Here is a 23,202-nt window from a genome sequence, read left to right as displayed (position 1 = left end):
ATTGAAAAGAAATCCCATGTGGACAACCATGAATCATGCTTAGAAAAAACTTGATCCAAATTGGAAGATAAAGTCAGAGGACTTTTTGAAATACATCTTCAAGATGATAAATATTCTATTACAGAAACTATGATTAAGAACCTGAAATATTTTAATGGTGTGATGAAAGTAAATGTTTTATTTGTCAACATGAGGAAAAGAAAAACAATCTGAAACTCTAGGGGAAAAAGCTACACTAGGAAATCATAGTGCAAATATGAAAAAAATAAATAAAAGTGATATGATTTTCTACAGTTGATAATAGGTAAGAAAACAAACTTCATTTGACCTCGACACCTGGGCATTCTAGTATTATTTTCCTTTCTCTATAGGTCACATTCATGTACTGCAGTAAATAATATTCATGTAAATAAGCAACTGAATGTACTATTAAATTGTTCCCAGTTTTTAACATCACCGAATTAACAAAGTGCATAAAATTTAATTATATTTACAAATCAAGATGTTATATTATAAACCTAGAATGTAGACATAATAATAGAGCCGAAAAAAGATGAGAAAGTTTGCAAAGAAATCAAAGGAAGTTTAGGAATATTAATCATGTGTGCCAGTTTGAAACTGTTATGGACCCCAGAAGAGCCATGATCTTTCAATTCAATCTTGTGGGGTGGAACCTTTTGATTAAATGTTTCCATGGAGATGTGATTCACCCAACTGTGGGTGAGAATTTTTATTAAATTATTTCCATGGAGATGTGACTCTGCCCATTCCAGCTGGGTCTTAGTTAGATTACTGGAGTCCTTTAAGAGAACTAATGGAGAGGAGAAGCTCAGAGAAGCTGAGAGAGACATTTTGGAGACAGCCATTGAAACCAGATGCTTGGAGATGCTTGGAGATGCTTGGAGATGCAGACAAAAAGACATCTGGAGATGCTAAGCTAAGAGATGAAGCTCAGGGTTTGCCCCAGAGAACCTAAGAGAGGACTCCCAGAAAAGTGCCCCAAGAGAACTAAGCAGAGAGCTAAGAGAAGCTAAGAGAGACAGAAGCCCAGAGACATTTTGGAGAAAGCCATTTTGAAACACAACCTGGGGGCAAAGGACCAGCAGACACCAGCTATGCATCTTCTCAGCTGAATGAAGTGTTCCGGACACCACTGGCCTTTCTTCAGTGAAGGTATCCTTTTGTTGATGCCTTAGTTTGGACACTTTTATGGCCTTATTTGTAACCTAAGTCCCTTTTATAAAAGCCAATCCATTTCTGGTATTTTGCATAACAGCGGCTCTAGCAAACTGGAACATCATGTTTTGGGGATTCATTAGAAGCTAACTGTAGTTGAGGATGCAGACTCAGAATATAGCCAACAGAAGAACTAAAAATACCTTTTTTTTTTTAGAAATTGAGGAAGAGTCCACTGGCAGGATGGTTGAAGTTAGTGTAAGTACACTATATTTTTATCTATGTGATGGTAAGTTTTAAGAAACCATTACTGATGATGGTAATCACAAGGAGAACTAAAAGTGATACTTTAATATTGTTTACCTCAGGGGAATGGGATAATGGATGTATCTTGCTGTTCTGTTTGAATTCTCGCCATGTTGTAACAGAGAAATTAAGAGTTAATGGACAATTATGATGATTCAATCAATATATAGATGCCTTTTTTTTTTTTTAACTTTTTAGTATATTGTAGAATTGCCAAAAGGAAATGCCTGAAATTACTGAAACCCACTGAACTGTAACCCAGATGCCTTGATTTTTGATAATGATTGTATAACTATATAACCTTTATCTTGTGATTATAAAAACTTTGTGACTGGCCTCACTTGTACCCCCTTATCCTGTTTTACAACTTTGGAGCCTTATTTTCACACAGAAAGCCCCTAATGTTTACTAACAAAGGAACTTGAGTCAACCCCAGAACTAAACCTCCCCAATTCCTGAGTCATCTTACTAGACAAAGCTAGATCTAACCAAATTTGGCCTGGCATGCTTAGTAGCTTAAACCTTAACCTATAATTGACTTATACCTCATTATAATACTAAAAATCATGCCTATCATCATATTAAGGCCACTGTTTTCTTACATACATTCTGTGATATTACATACATTCTCTGGGCATAGATTAGATCAAATAATTAATCATCTCTTACTTCGTCATCTTGAGTCATTACACTCATTATCATAAACCTGTCTATCTTTGGATATGATAAAACTACAGAGTTATTGCAGTTTAGGGAGACAGACTTTAGGCCCATAGTCCTTGTGTCCTCCTTGCTTCATATGGCAATAAACTCTCCCTTTGAGACCCCAGTGTCACAGATTGGCTGTTATACACAATAGACAAAGAAACCAATGTTTGATCAGTAACAATGTTCATGAATTACTTTTAAAATTTCCAAACATTGTGCATTAGGTCATGAGAAACTGAGCATAGTATCCCAGAATGGCCTGATGGTTATCACCTCGCATAAACTGATCCTGGTTTTTTTTTTCATGTATCCTAAGATTGCAGTAGTTTGATGGTAGACCCATCAAGTTGTAAGGACTCTTGGTAAGTATAGACTACTTAAATCTTCAGGTCTTTTGCATATGTACTTGTGTTAAAACACATTTAATAGCAGATGTATTTTCAAACCATCATTTCAACCTGTCCAAATCTCTGCTAATTCAGGTTAACTTTGTCCTATATTCATATTCTGTTGGTTGATACATAAATATTTCAGGCTGAAATTTTCATCCTTCACAAGCTTGGAAGAAATAAATTCTTGAGTAGAATTTTGTCCTTGAGCTAGCAGATATCTATAATTCACCATTTTTATTTCATGAAATGTGAACTGCCTTTCCTACGGATGGTTCAAATTCACTGACATAGCTGAAAGTTTCCTAATTTATTCCTTCTTTGTATTTCACCCTTACTCTTACCAACATTCCAGCTTTGACTCTGGTTCCCTTTTTAATCCTTGGATCTTTTCTTCATCCTGGCTGACTTCTAAAATTGCCATCTATCTTATTTAAAAATGCTTTATCCTCTCAATAGTCATGGCTGGAAAGGCAGTCTTCAAGTCTGTCCACTTTCTCTTCTAACAGGCAGAACAGGCTCACACAATTGACTTATCTCAGGAAAGGAAACAAAGAAAAGCCTCGTAGGTGCCTGGAGTAGTTAGATTTTTATAGGTCTTGGAACATCCACAGACTACTAGTTGGCTGAACCTCATCACTTCTGGGGTTTGGGTTGCATGGAGATTCCTGGGAAGCCCAGGCACTCCCTTCTACCTCTCTGCCAACCTCTGACGTTCTGCTACAGTCAACCTAGACTCCTTCCACAAACACAGAATCACAAAGACTCACACGAATTCTTGAGTATGAGATTCCAGAATGCTTTGATCATCTATTCCCTCTTCTTTTGCTGAGTCTTTTCATATACTAACTGAGAAAGACAGTTCACTGTAAAAATCTTTCAAATACTTTAAAGACTATTTTTTACATATTTCACAGTCTTCTTATCCGTACATTTAAAATCCCCCAAATTCTTTCATAAATATTTTACTTTCATTATCAAATATGTTGCTTCATTATCTTTGTTACCTTCCTTGGTTCTGACTTGTCAACCAAGAGATAGACATATGGAAATACCATGAGAGGAACTCGGGCAGTTTACAGTTATCTACCTTCACCTTACATCAGTGGTTCTGTGTGTGGTCTCCAGGCCAACAGCAACAACATCACCTGGGAACTTGTTTGAAATGCAGATTATCAGGCCTCACCCCAGACCTACTGAATAAGAAACTTTGGGAGTGGAACACTATGATTTTTTGTTTTAACAAGGCCTCCAGGTGACTCTGATGCACACTAAAATTTAAGAATCACTACCATAGACTAATTATACAAAGGAAAACAACCAAACTTTGATTATATATAATTATATATAAGCATTCTTATCTGAAGAAGTAATTCTAGGTAATTTTAATTAGGATGATATGTTCCTCAGGTAGCTTCTATTTTCTCCTTTAATTTGGGAAGGAAACCTAAACAGAAGGAGGGAGAGGAGAGAAGGGAAGAGAATAAACAAACACTTGGACTGTTCAACCATCAAGATGAAGATTGCTCTTGGGCAAAATGTGAGAAGAAACACACAAAAATCTTTGTGTAATGTTATTGAAGAAATAGCTTCAGCACATAATATTCATATTCAAGAACAGGGACACTTCAGGAAAACTCCCTTGGATGGTTCTGGATGAGTTTGGTAATCAGTGTCTTGGATCTGTGTCTAGCTTTGCTATTTGTTCTGATTTGCTAATGCTGCCGTTATGCAAAATATCAGTAATGGATTGGGTTTTATAAAGGGAGTTTATTTGGTTACAAATTTACAGTTCTACAGCCATAAAAAGTGTCCAAACCAAGTCATAAACATGAGTATACCTTCACTGGAGAAAGGCCATTGGCATCAGGAAAACCTCTGTTAGTTCGGAAGGCATGTGGCTGACATCTGCTTGCTCCCAGGTTGCATTTCAAAATGGCATTCTCCAAAATGTCTCTGCATCAACTTCTTGGGGCAAACTCTGGGCTGGTATCTCCAAAGAGTCAGCAAAAGTCTCCTTTCAATGGCTGTCTCCAGAATGTCTCTCTCAGCTACAGCACTGAGCTCTTTCTGTCTGAGCTCTTGTAAGAAAGGGTTAAGTTTAGCTTTCACATAAAGGCAATGTAGAGTAGGGAAAAAAGGTGGCTGAACAAGGCTGGCTCAAATGGGCTCTGCAGTTGGGAGGAGGGAAAGGGCCCTTGACATAAGCCTCGAGTTGGCTCTCTCGGATAGGCTGTACCTTCTGGAGCATCCAGCCAATGGAAAAACAGGGAAGGGACTTGCGTTAGGCCTGGAATATAAATTTTTGCTGTGTTCTGTTGTACGCCATGCCTGCCATGTGTCTGGCTGTGTGTCCGTTCTTGCAAGATCGTGAATAAATCCCTTTCTCCTCCACAACCAGGTGAGCGTTTTTAAGGTATAATGCTTGTTTCTAACACTCTTATAGGGCTCCAGTAAACTAATCAAGACCTGTGCTGAATGGGCGGGGCCACACCTCCATGGAAATAATCTAATCAAAGTATTACCCACAGTTGGGTGGGTCACATCTCCATGAAAACAACCTAATCCAAAGATTCCAACCTAATCAACACTAATACGTCTGCTCTCACAAGATTGCATCAAAGAATATAGCATTTTGGGGGACATAATACATCTAAACTGGCATACCATTTTTTACCTTTAAGGAAAGCAAGTAATTTGCCACATAATGAAATATGACTTTTAATTTACACAAATGTAAAAGTATAGAAGTTAACAATCATTAAAAAATAATAATTATTATTTCTTGGGAATTCTCAGGCACAAGGCCCCTCAGCAGAAGCATTAGTCTGTGTGGATATTGTCAGGCCCCAGAAAAAGAGTCTAACATATAGAAGGAATGTCTGATTTATGGGCCCTGCTGCTTATCTCATAAATACCAGGTGTGCCATAAACTAAGTGTTGAAGGCTGTTTTAGGAATCCTAGTCACAGTGGCACCTAGACTCCAGGGGGCAGACAAGGCAAGATCAGATATCCCCATAAAGATGAATGACCGCAAACAAGCCAAAAGGCCTGCTTCCTCCACATAGATAATATAGTGCACATCAAAGAAGAGTAGTGTGTTAGAACCCTAGTAACCAGTCAGCAGAAACTGATAAGCACTCACCCAATCAAGGCCCAGAACACACTCAGCAGGACCTTCCCCTCCAATACCCAACGTGGGTTTTTCCTTTAAAAAATGCTGCTCTCAGATAGAGGGCCGGAGCCATTTTTCCTTTCTTTCTTTTCTGATGGCTCCCACCTGCTTTCTTCTGCTTTATTCCTCTAATAAACCTTAAATTCTCTACTTAAACCATGACTCACTGCGTTTGTGTGGATTCTTGAACGGCTCTGAACCTAACAGATATGGGGTTGTTACTCAGGTGGAAACATGCTTTCTGAGTGCTTTACAAAATGTGAAAAGGCTTTAAAATAAATAAATGAACTCTAGTATAAATGATTATTGTCCTTTTATGTATCAGCTATCCAGGAGTCTGCAAACTTTTTCTGTACAGGACAAAAGCAAATATATGAGGTTTTGTTGGTCATACAGTCTGTGTCCAACTACTCAATTCTGCTGTTATAACCAGGAAGTAGTCAGGGACAATTCCTAAATAAATCGGTGTGGCTGTGTGCCAATAAAACCTCATTTACATAAACAGGAGATAGGGCTGGATTTAACCCAAGGGCTATAGTTTGCTGACCCCTGCTTGACTACAAATCTACTACTTTTAACATAGGCACATGTACAGTTTAGCTGAATAGGTAGAAAAGAGCGACTGCAGGTAATTAAGGTATTCATGAAAATTACAATCTATGAAAACATCTCCCGGGGCCAGGTTAAACTTATCCCAGCCCTAACCAGCCCAGCCTGTTTTGCCAAAGCCTAAGCAGGTTTCACATTAACCACAGGCTTGTATTCCTCTACTCAGACATTATCACCAGTTTGTCCTCAAGTCATGTCCCAAGAATAGTCAGTCCCCTGTCTCTCAGCACTGATTCCACTCAGTGAATCTACATGAGTTTTCTGTGCCATTCTAACATGATATTCTCAGTAATAAATCACACAAACGACTTTGCTATCTTAAGAAAAATCATTTACTTAACCATATGCTGTTAGGTTAATTATGGAAAATACTGCCCTGGTAATCTGTTTGACATGTGTGCATAGAGAGGTAGTCTTTCCTGGCCATTGCTCTTTCCTCTTTCTTTTCTTCAACCCTCGTAAGCCTCTGGCCACTAAGAAAATGAAGTCCTTTTTACCAGCTGTCCTAGTTAAGTCCCCAAACCACATTTGATGATTCTCCTAATCGTGGGTCTAGAAATTTCCAGAACAAAATTCATTTCCCTAGACAGATTTTTAAACCATTATTTCTTTAAAACTTCTCAGTGTTTTCCAAGTATGTCATTTCTCTAAAATTACCAAATTTCTTTAGTCCATCCTTCTTTCTTCAAATCCAGTCCTAAGCATCCTCAATCCATCCGGTGTCTTGACACCTGTATTCACTTTAATCCATGTTGAAAACATTCAATTACTCCAGTCCATCTAGTCTGTAACTTTCTCCTAATCCACTCATGATCAGGAGGGTATTTTTACTTACAGTAGCATTCCTCTATTTTTTTAAAAAATTATACTCTAATAAATCCTAAGAGTGCTAAGAGAATAAAAAGGAAACCAGGGATACCTTTTCTTGAAAACAATTTTCACTTTTCTCTGCTTCACAGCATGTCTGCACCAGGTCGGTGTATTGTGCAATAATTGATAGCAGCTGCATCTCCGTTAACTGTGGTTGCCGCTTCACAAGGTTGCTAAGGAGACTGAATCAAAAATAAGTAGAAAAACACATGCACTCTCTGAGTTCTAGAAGGCCACCTTGCCAATCTGCCTTCCTTACTTACCTGCCCACCACCCAACTTAGCTGTCCACAACCCATGCCTTTTCATTGCTCCCACTTTTAAGTTTAAAGGCCCTGAAAATGACTTAGTATCTTCCATTTCCATATTCTTGTTTTATTAAACATACATTTCTTCAAGCACATCTCTTCAATATAATTATAACATTAAATTTAATGCTCTTTATTTCATCACTAGTAGGGTAAACATTTGTGTTTTCTACTCTTCCATTGCATATGGATGGTTAATAGGTTATACAGTGAATTAAATTGTTTTGTTTTTTTCTATAACATTTTATGATTATAAAACCAAGAAACTAATTTGAATCTGCAATAGCTTGACAATCATCTCAGATGTCTTATATAGTATATATTTCCCCCCACAGCTATTTAAACAAGTCTCAACCCCCTTGAACATTTGAAATTGTAATCTAATTTCTGTCATCCTATTCAATAAATAACAAGCCAGATCTTAACTATTTTAACTTTGTTTATGGCTATAAAAAACACCTTTCTCCTTTTTTTAAATTTAAAATTACTTTATCAAACAAAAACATTTCCAAAAAAAAAAGCAAAGCAATGGGAAAAACAAATATCCTGAAATAGCTTCATTCCTTCCAATATACTCCATACCAAAAGAAAATGAATGAACCATAGGCAAACCTGAGCATTCCCACATTATTAAGATCAGCCTCAATATCTTGTCTGTTCTTATCAGATTATCATTTCCCCTTCACCAGCTGCTATCTCTAGGTCCCCTATATTCTACAATATAAGACACTTATTTTACATTTTTCACAGAGTTCACATTAGTGGTAACATACAATATCGCTCCTTTTGTGTCTGGCTTATTTAACTCAGCATTATGTCTTCAAGATTCATCCATGTTGTCAAATGTTTCACAACCTTGTTCCTTCTTGACAATGTTTGTCTCATGTACTTTGGAGCACCTTCACTGGGTTCATAAACATTTATGATTGTTATTTCTCCTTGGTGAATTGTCCCTTTTATTAATATATGGTGTTCTTCTTTGTCTCTTATAACATCCTTGAATTTAAAGTCTATTTTATCTGAAATTAGTATTGCTACCCCTGCTTTCTTTTGGCTGTGGCTTACGCTTTCAATTTCCTTGAATCGCTGGGTCTTAAATGAGTCTTTTGTAAACAATATATTGATGGTTCATTTATAGGAGAGTTTAATCCATTCACATTTAATGTTGTTACTGTGAAGGCAGTTCTTGAATCAGCCATCTTATCCTTTGGTTTTTATTTGTCAAATCTATTTTTCCTCTCTCTTTATTTCCTTTAAGTTACCCTTATTAAGACTCTTCAGTTCTGTACCCTTCTCCAGACCTCTCTCTTCTTTTTTCCTCAGCCGGTAGAGCTCCCCTTAGTAGTTCTTGTAGGGCAGGTCTCTTGTTAACAAATTCTCTCAGCCTTTGTTTGTCTGTGAAAATTTTAAGATTTCCTTCAATTTTGAAGAAGCGCTTTACTGGATAAAGAATTCTTGGCTGGCAATTTTTCTCTTTCAGAAATTAAATATGTCATACCACTACCTTCTCGCCTCTATGCTGAATAGTCAGTGCTCAATCTTATGTTGTCTCCCTTGTATGTGATAAATAGCTTCTCAATGCTTTCAGAACCCTCTCCTTTCCTTCAGCATTTGACAGTCTGATCAGAATATGTCTCAGAGTAGGTTTATTTGGATTTATTCTATTTGGAGTACTCTGGGCATCTATGATTTGCGTATTTGTATCATTTAGAATGGTTGGGAAATTTTCCCCAAGATTGTCTTCAAATACTCTTCCTAGCCCTTTACTCTTCTCTTCCCCTTCTGGGATACCAATGATTCTTATATTTGTGCACATCATATTGTCTATCATTTCCCTGAGATCCATTTCAAATTTTTGATTTTTTTCACCATTCCTTCTTTTGTGCTTTCACTTTCCATCACCCTTTCCTCAAGTTAGCTAATCCATTCCTCTGCCTCTTCAAATCTGGTGTTATGTGTCTCAAGAATATTTTTAATTTGATCAACAGTATCTTTTATTTTCTTAAGATCCACTATTTTTTTATTTACTCTTGTAAATTCTTCATGGTCTCCTAGGGTCTTCTTCATGTCCTTTATAACCTGAGCCATAATATTTAATATTTTAAGAGAAGCAGTCAATATTTTAGACTTTGCCAGCCAAGAGGCAAAATCAAAGATATTATGTAGGTATTTGCATTGCAAGACAGGAAACCCCTGCCCCACCCCACCCCATTTGTCTGGGGTAGGGCCACCCCAGATGATGAGCACAGTTTGCTCCCAGCTGCCATGAGCAACTTTCTCCAGATGAACAGCGACCTGCTAGCATAGGAGATGCCTGGTAAACCAGCAGGGAGGGGGTTGGGGAGGCAATGGGGGTACTGTTGTTAAGTTCATGCTCTGCTCCAGTGACAGATCCCAGAGCACTCTTCTCTTCCCCCAGCTGTCTCAATTTGAGCTGGCACGAGGCAAAGTAACTGAGTCGCTGACTCCAGGATTGAGATGTCACCTCTTGCTGCCCAGCAGTCACCAACATCAGAGTCCCCAACATATATGTGGCAGCAGAGAGGCCTGACCACGGGCAGAGGAGGCAGGCTCCGGGAACTGGAGTGGGACAGTGTTCTAGTTTGCTAATGCTGCCAGAGTGCCAAACACCAGAAATGGATTGGCTTTTATAAAAGGGTGTTTATTTGGTTACACAGTTACAGTTCTTAAGGCCATAAAGTGTCCAAGGTAACACATCAACAGTTGGGTACCTTCCCTAGAGAAAGGCCACTGGCGTCTGGAAAACCTCTGTTAGCTGGGAAGGCACCTGGCTGGTGTCTGCTCCGGAGTTCTGGTTTCAAAATGGCTTTCTCCCAGAACGTTCCTCTCTAGGCTGTAGTTCCTCAAAAATGTCACTCTTAGTTGCTCTTGGGGCATTTTTCCTCTCTCAGCTTCTCCGGAGCAAAAGGCTGCTTTCAACGGCCATCTTCAAATTGTCTCTCATCTGCAGCTCCTGTCTTCTCAGCTCCTGTGCGTTCTTCAAAGTGTCCCTCTTGGCTGTAGAAAGTTCACTCCTTCTGTCTGAGCTTATATAGTGCTCCAGTGAACTAATCAAGGCCCGTGCTGAATGGGCGGGACTATACCTCCATGGAAATTATCCAATGAAAGATCTCGCCCACAGTTGAGTGATCACATCTCCACAGAAACATCCAATCAAAAGTCTCCAACCTGATCAACATCAATACATTTCCTGCCCACACAAGACTGCATCAAAGATAATGGCATTTGGGGGGACATACTACATCCAAACCAGCACAGGCAGGGTAGGGTGGGGGTGGTGTAGGGTGGAGCAAATGCCCCAGCTTGGTCTCTGCAGCTGCCAGGGCTAGCCTGCTCAGGAGGTGCCGGCAGCCCCGACATACAGCAGAGGCTGGATGGTTGTACCTTACAGATCCCAGATTGAAACAATAAAAGAAGACTGCCAGGTTACATCAGGACCCACCCTTGAATTTCCCATTTTAGATTTCAGCTTTGCCCACTCCCACACCAACCAAACATAGGCAAAACTGAAACAATAACATGACTAAAAATAATAAGGAAGCAAAATCAATGTTTTCCTTTCAGTAACTACCACACTGATGAGGTTAGTTTGAGAGGCATATTCTTGCTATCCACTCTGAGAACCAGCATGGAAATCACAAGAAGAAGGAGATTTCAACTAAGTCTATGTTTGCCCCTAATTCCAAATCCCAGCACCTACAGGAAAACACCGTGCTTGTGTGGGACTCTGTATCACTCAAGTCAAGATACATAGTCAAATCAGTTTCTACTACCTTTGACTAATTATCAGTTTTAAACAAACCAATTATTCAAAGTGGGAAATTCAGGCTATTTCCCATTGGAATTTGGTGGGCTTTATCTCAGAATATATTTTTCTACAGAAACAATAGTGCTTATGTGCTGAAATTCACAGGCCAACTCTACAATAAGCATAGGATTGCTGAAATCCCAGATTACAGAAACTGACGGCTATGACTTTGGGAAACAAATCACAGAGATTACTTTGATTCAGGTCAAGGCAGTGGGATTATCCTGTTTCCAAACACTTGGGAAAGTAGACTCAGGGCTGCAAGACTCTGAATCTGGGTAGAGGAAGAAGAGGATGGTTTCCTACCAGTTTATGCTGAAACTTGTCACTTGTATTTTTTTTTTTCTAATATAATGAGAAAGGCATGAACTATGAAGTCAAACTTACTTTGGCTAAAGTTATGCCCTCCACTTATTAGCATGTGCAACAGTGGATAAGACACTAGACCTCCCTGATCCTCTTCTGTAAAAAGAAAATTGGAATACCTACATTGCATGTTTTTGTGGAGACCAAAGAAAATATACTAAAGGGCTGAGTACTGTAACTGGCACACTGAAAGCACTCAATAAATAGAGGCAAAGATAATAACAACAATGCATAATAATAATAAAAATAATAATAGGACTGCTTGCTTCCATTTCAAATTATTGGTTGCTTCCAATCTTAGTCTCCCTCCTCCCTGACCTCCACAATAGGCGGTGCATCCTTACAGCTTCTCTCCTATTCATTCATTTATTCATTCAGCAAATAACTGATGAGCATTTCTCAATTTCCCTGGGAATCTGAGTTGTACATTCGACAATAACAGGGAAACCTAATAGGAGAGGTAGACAAACTCCCTCCTCTACACCGTTTCTATTTTCTCAGCTGTAAGCTGCGGGATCCCAAATGCCTCCTGATTCAGCCCCTGCCAACTCCTCCAGCCTCATTTCTGAATGGTTTTCTTTTTTCTCTCACCCTATGCCTCAGTCATACTGAACCCCTCTGCTTTCTACTGCTTTGTCACCTGGTCTCTGGATGCACTTCCCCAGAAGACCCAGTAGAGGGAAGGCAAGTACTATTGCAGTTTCCCATACATCAGTCAGCTGCTGCTTATTTAAACAAGGAGACTATTAAGGGTCTCTACACTAGTTTTCTCCATGTACAGAACACAGGGAATTTAGTGAAACAGAGCTGCTTCCTAATGTTTCACATAGTTTCCGTTACATAACCTTTATATGAAAAGCTTCACGTTGTAAAAGTGTTGGAGCTCAGAATATAACTACTTGACTTAGGGCATACCAACAGCCAGATGCTGGTAGTTAAACGTAGGCACTTTGAGCCAGACAGCTTGGGGTTCAAATCCCAGCTCAACAACCTGCTGCCTTACCTTATACCAGGTCCTTTTTCTCTCTCAGCCTGTTTCTTCACAAATAAATTGGGTTAATAATATTACCTACCTACTAAATTTTGGGTGAGGATTCAATGACATGGCATGCACAATGTATTTAGCATAGTGCCTAACTATACCCAAGGAACTTTCTCACGAGAAAGCAAAGACTTCACTCTGGAAGGGAAATGGACTTCTTTCTCCCTATGCCTTCATATCCAGCTGGGCTAAAGAAGGAATGACTAAATAAAGGATACATGGTCTTTGGGGGCTTACTGGAAAATTTATGATGCACTCATCTTGGGAAATAAAGAAAAGACTTCAAGAGGCAATCAATCAACAAATTACAAGTTCCAGGATAAAGCAGGAAAAGTAACCATTTTGTACTTGCTGACCACAAAAATGTTTTCATTCCCTGTGTTACTAAAACTTTGATTCCTTTGGCAAGATAATATAGTTGGACTAATAATGTTTAGACCCTGATTTGAAAAAGTGAATCTTGGTACAAATAAATTAATGAGAAATAAGCTCCCACTTTTGATGATCTTGGGAGAGAAGCAATAATGAAACTCAGGCCTTGTTTTCTCCAAAGGACCAGAGCAGAGGCAAGCGAGGAGTACAGGAATGGTGGGTGGGCACTCTAAGGGAACTGTCCCTCTGTCAGGGGTTGGAGTGTTTCTGCATGCATCCTGTGGGTTCAGGGAAACCTGCATTTCACCCTAGAAGAGTCGCCTTTGGTGGACTCCAACAGGGGCCTCTAGCATCATACCCATCACCAGTCAAATTCACTCCAAGGGAGAATGCTTGGGTCATGGGAGCCTTTTTATCTCTAGGCTCTGGAGTGGGATGGGAAGGGAGGGATGTTATTGACGCTGCTAAGAAAGGAGTGTCATTGTCTGCAGCAGCAAACAAGTAACCTCTTTTCTTTTCTAAAACCCAATAATGAGTGTTCCATTCAATCAGTCTATGTGGGTGGGACAGAGGATGGGAGAAAATTCTAGCCACTGGTGAGATCTTATTCATTTCATGCTCTCTGCAGCCAAGGACAAGATAAGCTGCCCTAGGGTCGTGCATGATGCATGTGTCACTTCCAAGTCCAAACCCATCAAACCTCATTCACCTCAGTCATGGTCAGAAATCTAAGTCTCAGAGATCATTTGCCATCATACTGATGCTTCCTACATCTTTAATCTAATCTATACACTGCTATCTCTGACCTCCCTAACTCTTCCTTTGTCTCCTTTTGTAACCTGTGTCTTTATCATCATAAAACTGCCCTACACCCACAACCTCTTCTCTAAAATTCTCTTTCTTGCTCTGTATGAAGCAGGAGGCTCCCCAAAAACACAGCTATTCTAAAGACCTCTTAAGAAGAGCATACTTTTGCTTGAACACCACTTATGTGAGTACCTTGTTCCCTTTTACTGCTTCCGCCATATCTCTTTTTCCTCCCCTCTTAAAAACCATAGTTCCTTTGAAGTACGTCATCAAACTCTATCATCCTTTAACCCTATTTATTTCTGCCACATCTAGAAATTCTGGTCATGGCCCATTGTTTTTGATGACTTTGGCACTGGGTTATTGCCTTCCTTTCCACCATTATCTTGTCATCATTTTTTTATAATTTCTACATTTACATTAGCGACCCACATGTGGAAGACTGGTTGCAAAAATGACCCCATTTGTCTACATTTCCTACATCCATGTTCTTTGCAATGGGACTTTATAACTACTCCTATTAAAAGGTGAAGTCTTTTTCCACACCCCTTTAATCTTGACTAGCTTTGTAACCTACTTTGCAGCAAAATTGATGAGGCACAGTTCCAAACCTAGGTCTCAAGAGGCCTTGAACACTATGATTAAGCCTGGGCTAGACTGCTTTAAGGTAGGGGACCACACACAGCAGAGAAAAATCATCCTAGCTGAGGCCAACATGGGCCATCCAATTCCCAGCTGACTTAGCAGCTGACCACAGACATGTGGGCAAGTCCAGCTGAGAAAGACTGAGGCTGGTCCAGAGAGAGGATTCATCAAAAAAGCCCACAGACACTTGAACAATAATAAATTGATATTGTTTTAAGTGACTACATTTTGGTGTAATTTGTTATGCATCAAAAGCTAGCTGATATATCATTTGAGGAAAGGATGAGGGGAAAAAAGATTTTGTGATGGGCTGCAGTAGCAGGCAGGCAAGGAAATGGACAACATAGTAGAATTACTAAATATTAGAGTAGATGCTGTAGGAATTCTGATTGAACAAGATGATGGTGAAGGACACTCCAGGGTTCCATACTCTCCCAGAATCTTTGAACAACTAGCAAAAACTGGCAGAATCATCTCCCTCAGATCTCCAGAAAAGAGTTAGAGAGTTGTAGTAACAGAACTAGCACTAAATCAAGAAAAAGCAGCTTAAAAATGGTAAGAGAAGGATGCCCACTGTCACCACTGTTATTCAACATTTTACTGTAAGTTCTTGCCAGAGCAATTAGGCAAGGAAGAGAACTAAAAAGCATCCAAATTGGAAAAGCAGAAGTAAAACTTTCCCTATTTTCAGATGATGTGATCCTAAATTTAGAAAATCCTGAAAAATCCACAACAAAGCTCCTAGAACTAAAAAATGAATTCAGTAAAGTGGTGGGGTACAAGATCAACACCCAGTATAAACTATGTTTCTATACACAAGCAATGAACAATTGGAAGAAGAAATCAAGAAAAAATTCCATTGTGATAGCAACAGAAGAATCAAATATCTAGGAATAAATCTAACCAAGGATGTAAAGGACTCATACACTGAAAATTAAAAAAACATTGCTAAAAGTTGAAGACCTCAATAAATTGAAGAAAATTCCATGTTCATGGGTTGGAAGATTAAACATCATTAAGATATCAAACCTATACAAAGCAATTTATAGATTCAATGTAATCCCAATCAAAATTCCAACAAATTTCTTTGCAGAAATGGAAAAGTCAATCACCAAATTTATATGGAAGGGTAAGGGGCCCTGAATAACTAAAACCATCTTGAAAAAGAAGAATGAAGTTGGGGGCTCACACTAACAAATTTTAAAACTTATTACAAAGCCACAGTAATCAAAACAACATGGTACTGGCACAAGGACAGACATACAGACCAATGAAATCAAATTGAGAGTTCAGAAGTCAACATTTATAGCCAACCAATCTTTGACAAGGGGTAAAGACCATTCAATTGGGATAGAATAGTCTTCAACAAATGGTGCTGACCCCTACCTCACACCATACACAATAATCAACACAAAATAGAGAGAAGACCTAAATACAAAAACCAAAAATATAAAACTCCAAGGAGAAAGCATAGGGAATCATCTTCAGGACCTTATATTAAGCAATGGTTTAAACTTTATACCAAAAACATAAGCAGCAAAAGAAAAAATAAAGAAGACTTTGCCAAAATTTAAAACTTGCACACATCAAATGATTTTTATCAAAGAAGATAAAGACAACCTACAAAATGGGAGAAAATATTTTAAGCCCATATACCTGACAAGGCTTTAATATCCAGAATACATTAAAAAAAAAATCCTACATCTCAACAAAAGACAACCAATTTAAAACTAGGCAAAAGACTTCTCTAGACATTTCTCCAAAGAAGATATACAAACGGCCAATAAGCGCTTGAAAGGATGCTCAATATCATTAGCCATTAGGGAAATGCAAATCAAAACTAAAATGAGATGCCATTTCATACTCAGAATTGCTACTATTTAAAAAAAAAACAATAAGTATTGGAGAGGATGTGGAGAAATAGGAACTTTTATTCATTGTTGGTGGGAGTATAAGATTGTGCTGTCACTGTAGAAAACAGTTTAATGACTCCAAAAGTTAAATATAGGATTACCATATGACCCAGCAATCCCACTTGTAGGTATATACCCAAATGAATTGAAAACAGGGACTTGAACAGATATTTTATTTGCACACCAATCGTCATGGTGGCACTATTTACAATTGCCAAAAGATGGAATCAAACCAAATGTCCATCAACAGATGAATGAATAAACAAACTGTGGTATATGCATACAATGGATTATTATTTGTCTTAAAAAGGAATGAAGTCAGATGTATGCTACAACATGGATGAGTCTTGGAGACATCATGTTCAGTGAAATAAGCCACATACAAAAGGACAAATATTGTATGTTCTGACTTATATGACTTAATTGGAATAGACAAATTCATAAAGTCAGAAACCAGAATACAGTTTACAAGGGTCTTGTAGGGGTGTGCAATGGGAAGTTAAGGCTTTATCGGTTCAGAGTTTCTGTTTGGGGTGATGGAAAAGTTTGGTAATGGATGGTGGTGATGGTGGTACAAGTGAATGTAATGAACATCTCTGAATTATTTAATTGAAATTGGAACAAATGGAAAATTTTTGATTAAAAATTTTTTTAACCATAAAATTTTACAAGAACAGTGAACTCTAGTGTAAACTATGCTCAACAGTTAATATCATAATTGTAATAATATTGTTTCATCATTTATAAAAAAGATACCACACTAACACAAAATGTTAATAACAGGGAAACTGTGGGAGTAGGGTGGTGGATGTATATAAGAACTCTATACTACATGCTTGATTTTTCTGTAAACCTACAACTGCTCTAACAAAATAATAAAATAATAAAAATAATGCTTTACTCTAACAAATAAATAAAAAGAATAGATCTTGTGTAAGTAGAAAAGTGCACTGGATTGAATTCTTTTGCTGACTTCATCCACAAACCTATTTTATATAGAACACACATTGGGAAACCCTGCTCAATATAAAAAGAATGTACTCTATTGGCAACATTTCTTATCAATAAACTTCAGTATCAATAACAGCCCCCAAATCAGACTAGTACTTGGTAAAGTAATAACTTGCATTTATGTAATTTTCTAATTTGTGTTTATATACATATAAATGTATTTACATGCTTGTATATAAGTTTGGAACTCATTGCACACCGTTCTTGTCACGTTTGCCTGGAGATCCAACTGCCTATTAGGAGTGTAACAACCCTACCTCATCCTCAGTTGATATCCAAAGAGTAGAGATCTATCCTTACTCAGCAACACAGAATATCTGCAAGGTAGATCTCTCTGTAGCTCCAGAAGTAGAAATTACTGGATGGAAGTAACAAGGAAATATATTTCTACATAACAAAAATAAGATGAATAGTTTTTTTTTTTTTTAATTATATATATCTAAAGATAAAAACTGGCTGCTTTAAGCAAATTATCTTCCCATCAGGGAAATGTTCACCCCTAAACTTGGGGTGGAGAAGATTGATTAATATCTAAGCTTCCTTCCGTTTTTAGGATTCTTTGATTTTATGTATTCATAGGCAAGATTTTTATGGCATTTAAGTGTTTATTTTCTATATTGTAGGTTTTCAGTGAATACCTGCTTTCCTGTATATGGAGAAGTTACTACAAATGCCTTATCTGGTTCAAGGAACTGCATTACAGAGAGAGAGAGAGACAGAGACAGAGACAGAGACAGAGACAGAGAGAAAGGAAATCAAGGATTCAAGAAGTTGACCTCTCAGGTAATACACCCAGCTCGCACCCTCTACTCATCACCCAAAACTGTCCTTCCAAACAGAAAAAAAGTACTTATAGTATCAGTAGTGGAAGTTGTTGTAAAATAATATATTATGAACTGATAGACATCATGCAAATGGAACATTTCTAAATATTTTCCCAGCATGCCCAGCCTGCAGCATCTTAGTAAGTTCTGTGGCCCAAATGATTCCAGTTAACACAACTAAAGAATTTACTTTTTTGGAGACTTTTTCCAACTTCCATTGTTAAAAGGAGGTGTGAATTTCTGTGAGGAGAAAGGAAATACAGTATTCCCAAAATTATTTGATCATGGAAACTTTGTGTATGAAACAATGTTCTGTAGTTTACATTTTAGGAAAAATACATGAGATAATGTACTTTCCTGTCAATAGTGTCTGATCAATGTGCTTCAATATCATTAACAGTGATCAAAATTGAGATAGTAACCATGACAGAGATACCTGCAAAATTGCAGAATATTCTAAATTCCACTTAACCTACAAGATAACCTTTAGCTGCTCTATTCATTAGGCAATACTTATATCTATGCCCGGAATGAGTTCTTTGTCCCTGCTCCATCATTGGCTGTAAAGAACAAAGTAAGCAAACATCCTTACTTAAGCTTTTCAGTTTGAATTTTCTCCTCCTGAGCTTTGCACAAGTTCTCTTCAAGGCTGATGACTTGTTCGTAGGGTAAAGACGGAGAGACGTAGGTTGCATCGCCTTGCAGATCATCAAAACATATCTTCCTGAACGCATACGCGTCATCACAGCAGTGATCCACGCCAGCGCTGATAGGCTCAGCCTCGTGTCTTCTGCATAAAGCTCCAAAAATAAGCTTTGCCTTTCTCAGAAGAGAATTCAAATAAGAGCCGTAAGGTTATAGTCATTATATTTCATTACCCATAGAAGAGATTATATTTAATTATCCACAAATTCAGTTTCTTCTACTTCACTTGGCAACTCACTGTTTGGGAAAAAGCAATAGTGTCAGGTGCAGCCTAATTCCCAGTCGTGTTCTTTTTCCTGTCATCCTCAAGTTGAGCACACATGGATCCTGTCTACAGTTTCCTCCTCAGCCCAATTTCTAAATCAGTGTCAACCTGAAGCACGAATTTCTAATGCTCCACCAAATTAAAATCAAACGTAAAGTCAGCACTACTGCAAATTTGTGAAACTGATGATTAGAGTTCTTAAGAAGTTCAAATCCAACTTGTTTCTATTTTTTATAACTGAACATTTATCACGACCACAGAACTTGGCACATGAAAGAAATACTCAGTTCCAATTTCAGTACCTCCTTCATATTCTTGTCCTTTTCTAGAACGGAGAACTTGCCTTGCTCCCAGCTTGGTGTCCAGGGCACTAATATTTATCCTGATGCTGTCTGTGAGCCTGCCTGCATGCCGCTCAGAGGATAATGACCACCCAAATTCCCTGTCACTGATACATGTGGAGATGAAGGCATTGAAAACAGCAAGCATCAAAATGTAATATATGAGTTTATCAATTTTAGAAGTAACTGAAGAAATAGCTTTTAAAGAAGTCTAATCAGAAAGAAAGACATGACTAGATAATAAAAACAAATTAAAAAAATGAAAAGAAAGCAGGACTAGTAATAAAAGATATTTAAATAATTATAGTTTAAAGAAAGACCAAATTAGCCTAAAGGAAATGCTCTACCAAGAACACAGGTCAGGAAATGCTATAACCAAACAAGAATTCAGTAGTGTTAAAAAAAATACACGTGAGAGAGAGAGATAATAGATCTCGGAGACATGAGCATCCTGTTTCCTGAAGAGGTGTTCTCCATTGTGAACAAGGAAGAAATATCCCTCAAGACCATCCCTGCCTTTCATTCAATTCAATGTGCACTAACACCCATATCTTAATTCAGCTTCTCAAGTATTTTGATTTAGGAAATGTGTACCCTAGATATTAGACCCAAATATTCCTCCCATTGGATTACAATGAACACGACGGTATTCTGTGAAATGAATTTAACTGCTGTGAGGTTCGTTAGGATGTTAGTCTAAAAATCAGCATTGTCTTTGAAGTTACTGATTAAATTACTTCTATTGACCTGGAAATCCAAGGAAAAGACCCCGGATATTATCCAGGGGAAGACCTGGTGAATCTGACATTCCCAGTGTCAGGAGGTGACAGTCTTATACCTGCAGCTAATCAAAGATAATTGGCATCAGCTGACCTGATAGACTTTCTCCTGAGGACAGAATCATTAGACTCCATTGGCAGCTCACAGATGTATCCCCAAAAGTGAGACTGCTGGGACAATGGTGGGAGGGGGATATAATTTTCAAGAACAGGCACACATAAGGCACAGATATGCTTACCGAGTCCTCAATGCAGTTAAACTGTTTCTCATCACCCAGGGGGCAACATTTGGTGGCAGCGGCTGCTAGGTTCTTGGTGAGCACAACCAACTCTTGAGCAGATAGTTGTGGGACCTTCTTATAATAAAGGACAATAAGCCTGAAAGAATAATTTCCTCTTATAATGGCTATGTGCCCAGACATGAAAAATGCTACAGAATTCTCCTATTATTTGACATTATTTCTGATTTAAGACTATCAAGGCATTAAACTAGCTTTAATTCTATCCCTTTAGTCTTTGTTCAAATGGTCCAATGGTTTATTTAATAGTATTCAGTATACCCAGAATTCTCTCTCCACCTCACACATTGGTCTACTCCAACCAGTTTTTTTCTACTTATCAGGGATGTTATGATAGTTAATTTGGATTGTTGAAAAATCAGACTTGGATTAAATAGTTTCTGAAATAAATTTTGATGCATCTGAAAGTTTGAGAACCACAGATCTAATTCTTAAATACAGTATTAACAACTGAATCCAGCATAAAGAAAAAAAGTAATAAGCCAAATAGTCTCACTTGAAACAAAAAACAACACTCCTTTTTCTGAATCCATTGTTCTGGACATTTAATTAAGCTCAGAATTATGGGGCGCTGTAACAACTACACCAACCAATTTTTCCTCAGTACAGTGAGTATTCCTCAGTAAGCAGACTAGTATAGTAAGATCATAAAGATTACCAAAAATTAACTTTTTTTGATATCTTAAGCTTTGAAACACAAAGCTTTATCAGACTTTCTCTATATAAAGAAATACATGTGTTCCTTCTGGCAAATAACCAAGATGTTATTTATCTCTTATCTCGGTGGTAAAAATACAAAATTGTAATTTGATCCTGGTGAGGGGGCTGTAGAGTAGATCTCTGTCACAATCTTAAGTCAAAATTATAGACAAAGCCCCAGACTAGGTGCTCAGGGCTCCAGTGGGAAGGAAAGGGCCCTTTTGAGATCTCAGTGGGCAGCCAGGGCTCCTGAGCCTCTGGGAAAGGACTGGAATCTGGCAAACTTGCCAGGAGAGCAAGCTAGAAGCATCCAAGGTTATGCAGACATGTAATAAAATCAAAGAAAGCCAAGTTAATTCTGAACTGTTTTTTTCCTTGACCTCTGAGATTTTAAAGTTGAATGTAAACTCTTAGTAACCTCAGCATCAGGAGTTAACTAAAAGTCACTGACATGGATAAATCTGAACAAAATCTTAGAAGCATACCAGTTGTGAAAGTTGCCATCTCCTAATTTCTTATATAAATCACAGTAATTTTTTACACGCTCATGGCTTTCATTAACCACTCTTTGGAGCATCTCTTTCTGAAAAATAAAGATAATCAGTGTTTATCTAGATTCAAAGTAAGATTGCAAAACCACCTTCTTAATATAGCTGTTGTCCTAAAGCCAAGGTTTTATTTACTTTGTGAGTTTGCAAACCTTAAAAAATATGTTTTGGAAAAACGGGAATCACCATGTACTTTATGGAGATGAAATGGGAGAGCAAGAATGATTTTCAGTTTCCCATGATAGAAATAAACTCATTTGTGGTTTTAAAGGGCATATTTTACATGCATAAGTTGAATCATTCATCAAATCAGAAAGAAACTCTTAGAGGTAGTTTATAGCTCTGTTTGTTCAGTATCTGTGTGTGTATGTGAGTGCATACTTGTTATTTTTAGTACATGAAACCTTTTTACATAAATGGCACAGATATAGAGATTTAGTCATCGGTACAGAAATATATATATGCATGAAGAAGTTATGGTTTGATAAGATCATGTGCCAGTCTTGAACATATTAAGCACTCCACAAATCATACTGAGGTGAATCAAATGGAATTTTCACAGTTAAAGGCAAATTCAAAGAGTTCTTGAACCATGCAAACAAGATTCCAATGGGGAGACACCAGTGACCTCACAGCTTAGCTTTTTTGTAGAACCACTGTTTTATCATCTTAATCAGATCCAGACTTACTGATCCTAGTAAGCAGTGCTTAAAGTGAAAATTTTACCAGATTTGCAAACAGTAGACCAGGATTTAATACTTAGCCTGTCCTTATTGCCTGTGAAATGTTGAGCAAGTCACTTGAACCTTCTGAACTCAGTAATCCCACTTATAAAAATTGTTAATAACCCTGGCATTACGCATTTTACCAGGCTGTTGTGAGAATCAAATAGGACACTGGTTGTGAAGCTGCTCTGTAAACTTTAAAAATCCATGCTCCTGTAAGGTATTATTATCATGATTATTTTGGACATCTACCAGTGATGCTATGAGAAGGTACTTAACCCCAAAAGACTAAATCACTCTCTCTTATCCTTCTTCCTGGGAACAGAAAGATGCTAGGGGTGCCAGATAACACACACAAAAATGGCTCCGCCCTCCATTTCCCCACCCCATCCCACCCTACCTCCCCTGTAAGTAGGTAGACCCTTGATGAAAATAAAAAAAGCCAAAACTGCCCTGGCTCACAGAAATCCAGGCACAACTGACAAACTGGC

General features: G+C 38.0%; 1 protein-coding gene across 4 annotated transcripts in view; it reads right to left on the bottom strand.

The window, feature by feature from the left end:
• LOC119529506 (alpha-fetoprotein-like) overlaps nucleotides 1-23,202 on the bottom strand; it is a 58,237-nt gene that overhangs the window by 1,485 nt on the left and 33,550 nt on the right. For 3 of the 4 annotated variants that reach the window (XM_037829958.1, XM_037829959.1, XM_037829961.1), the window contains 4 exons: nucleotides 21,924-22,021; nucleotides 20,680-20,818; nucleotides 18,943-19,169; nucleotides 7,284-7,416 (listed from right to left, as the gene is read on the bottom strand). In XM_037829958.1, the coding sequence (XP_037685886.1) occupies nucleotides 7,284-7,416; nucleotides 18,943-19,169; nucleotides 20,680-20,818; nucleotides 21,924-22,021 (597 nt within the window). The remainder of the gene's footprint in view (nucleotides 1-7,283; nucleotides 7,417-18,942; nucleotides 19,170-20,679; nucleotides 20,819-21,923; nucleotides 22,022-23,202) is intronic. The other variant, XM_037829960.1, reaches the window with a different exon arrangement.

This window comes from Choloepus didactylus, chromosome 3, assembly GCF_015220235.1.
Source record: "Choloepus didactylus isolate mChoDid1 chromosome 3, mChoDid1.pri, whole genome shotgun sequence".
In the NCBI taxonomy this organism is placed as follows: Eukaryota; Metazoa; Chordata; class Mammalia; order Pilosa; family Megalonychidae; genus Choloepus; species Choloepus didactylus.
The sequence above is the reverse complement of the archived record's forward strand: the minus strand, read 5'-3'. Positions and strand labels throughout refer to the sequence as shown.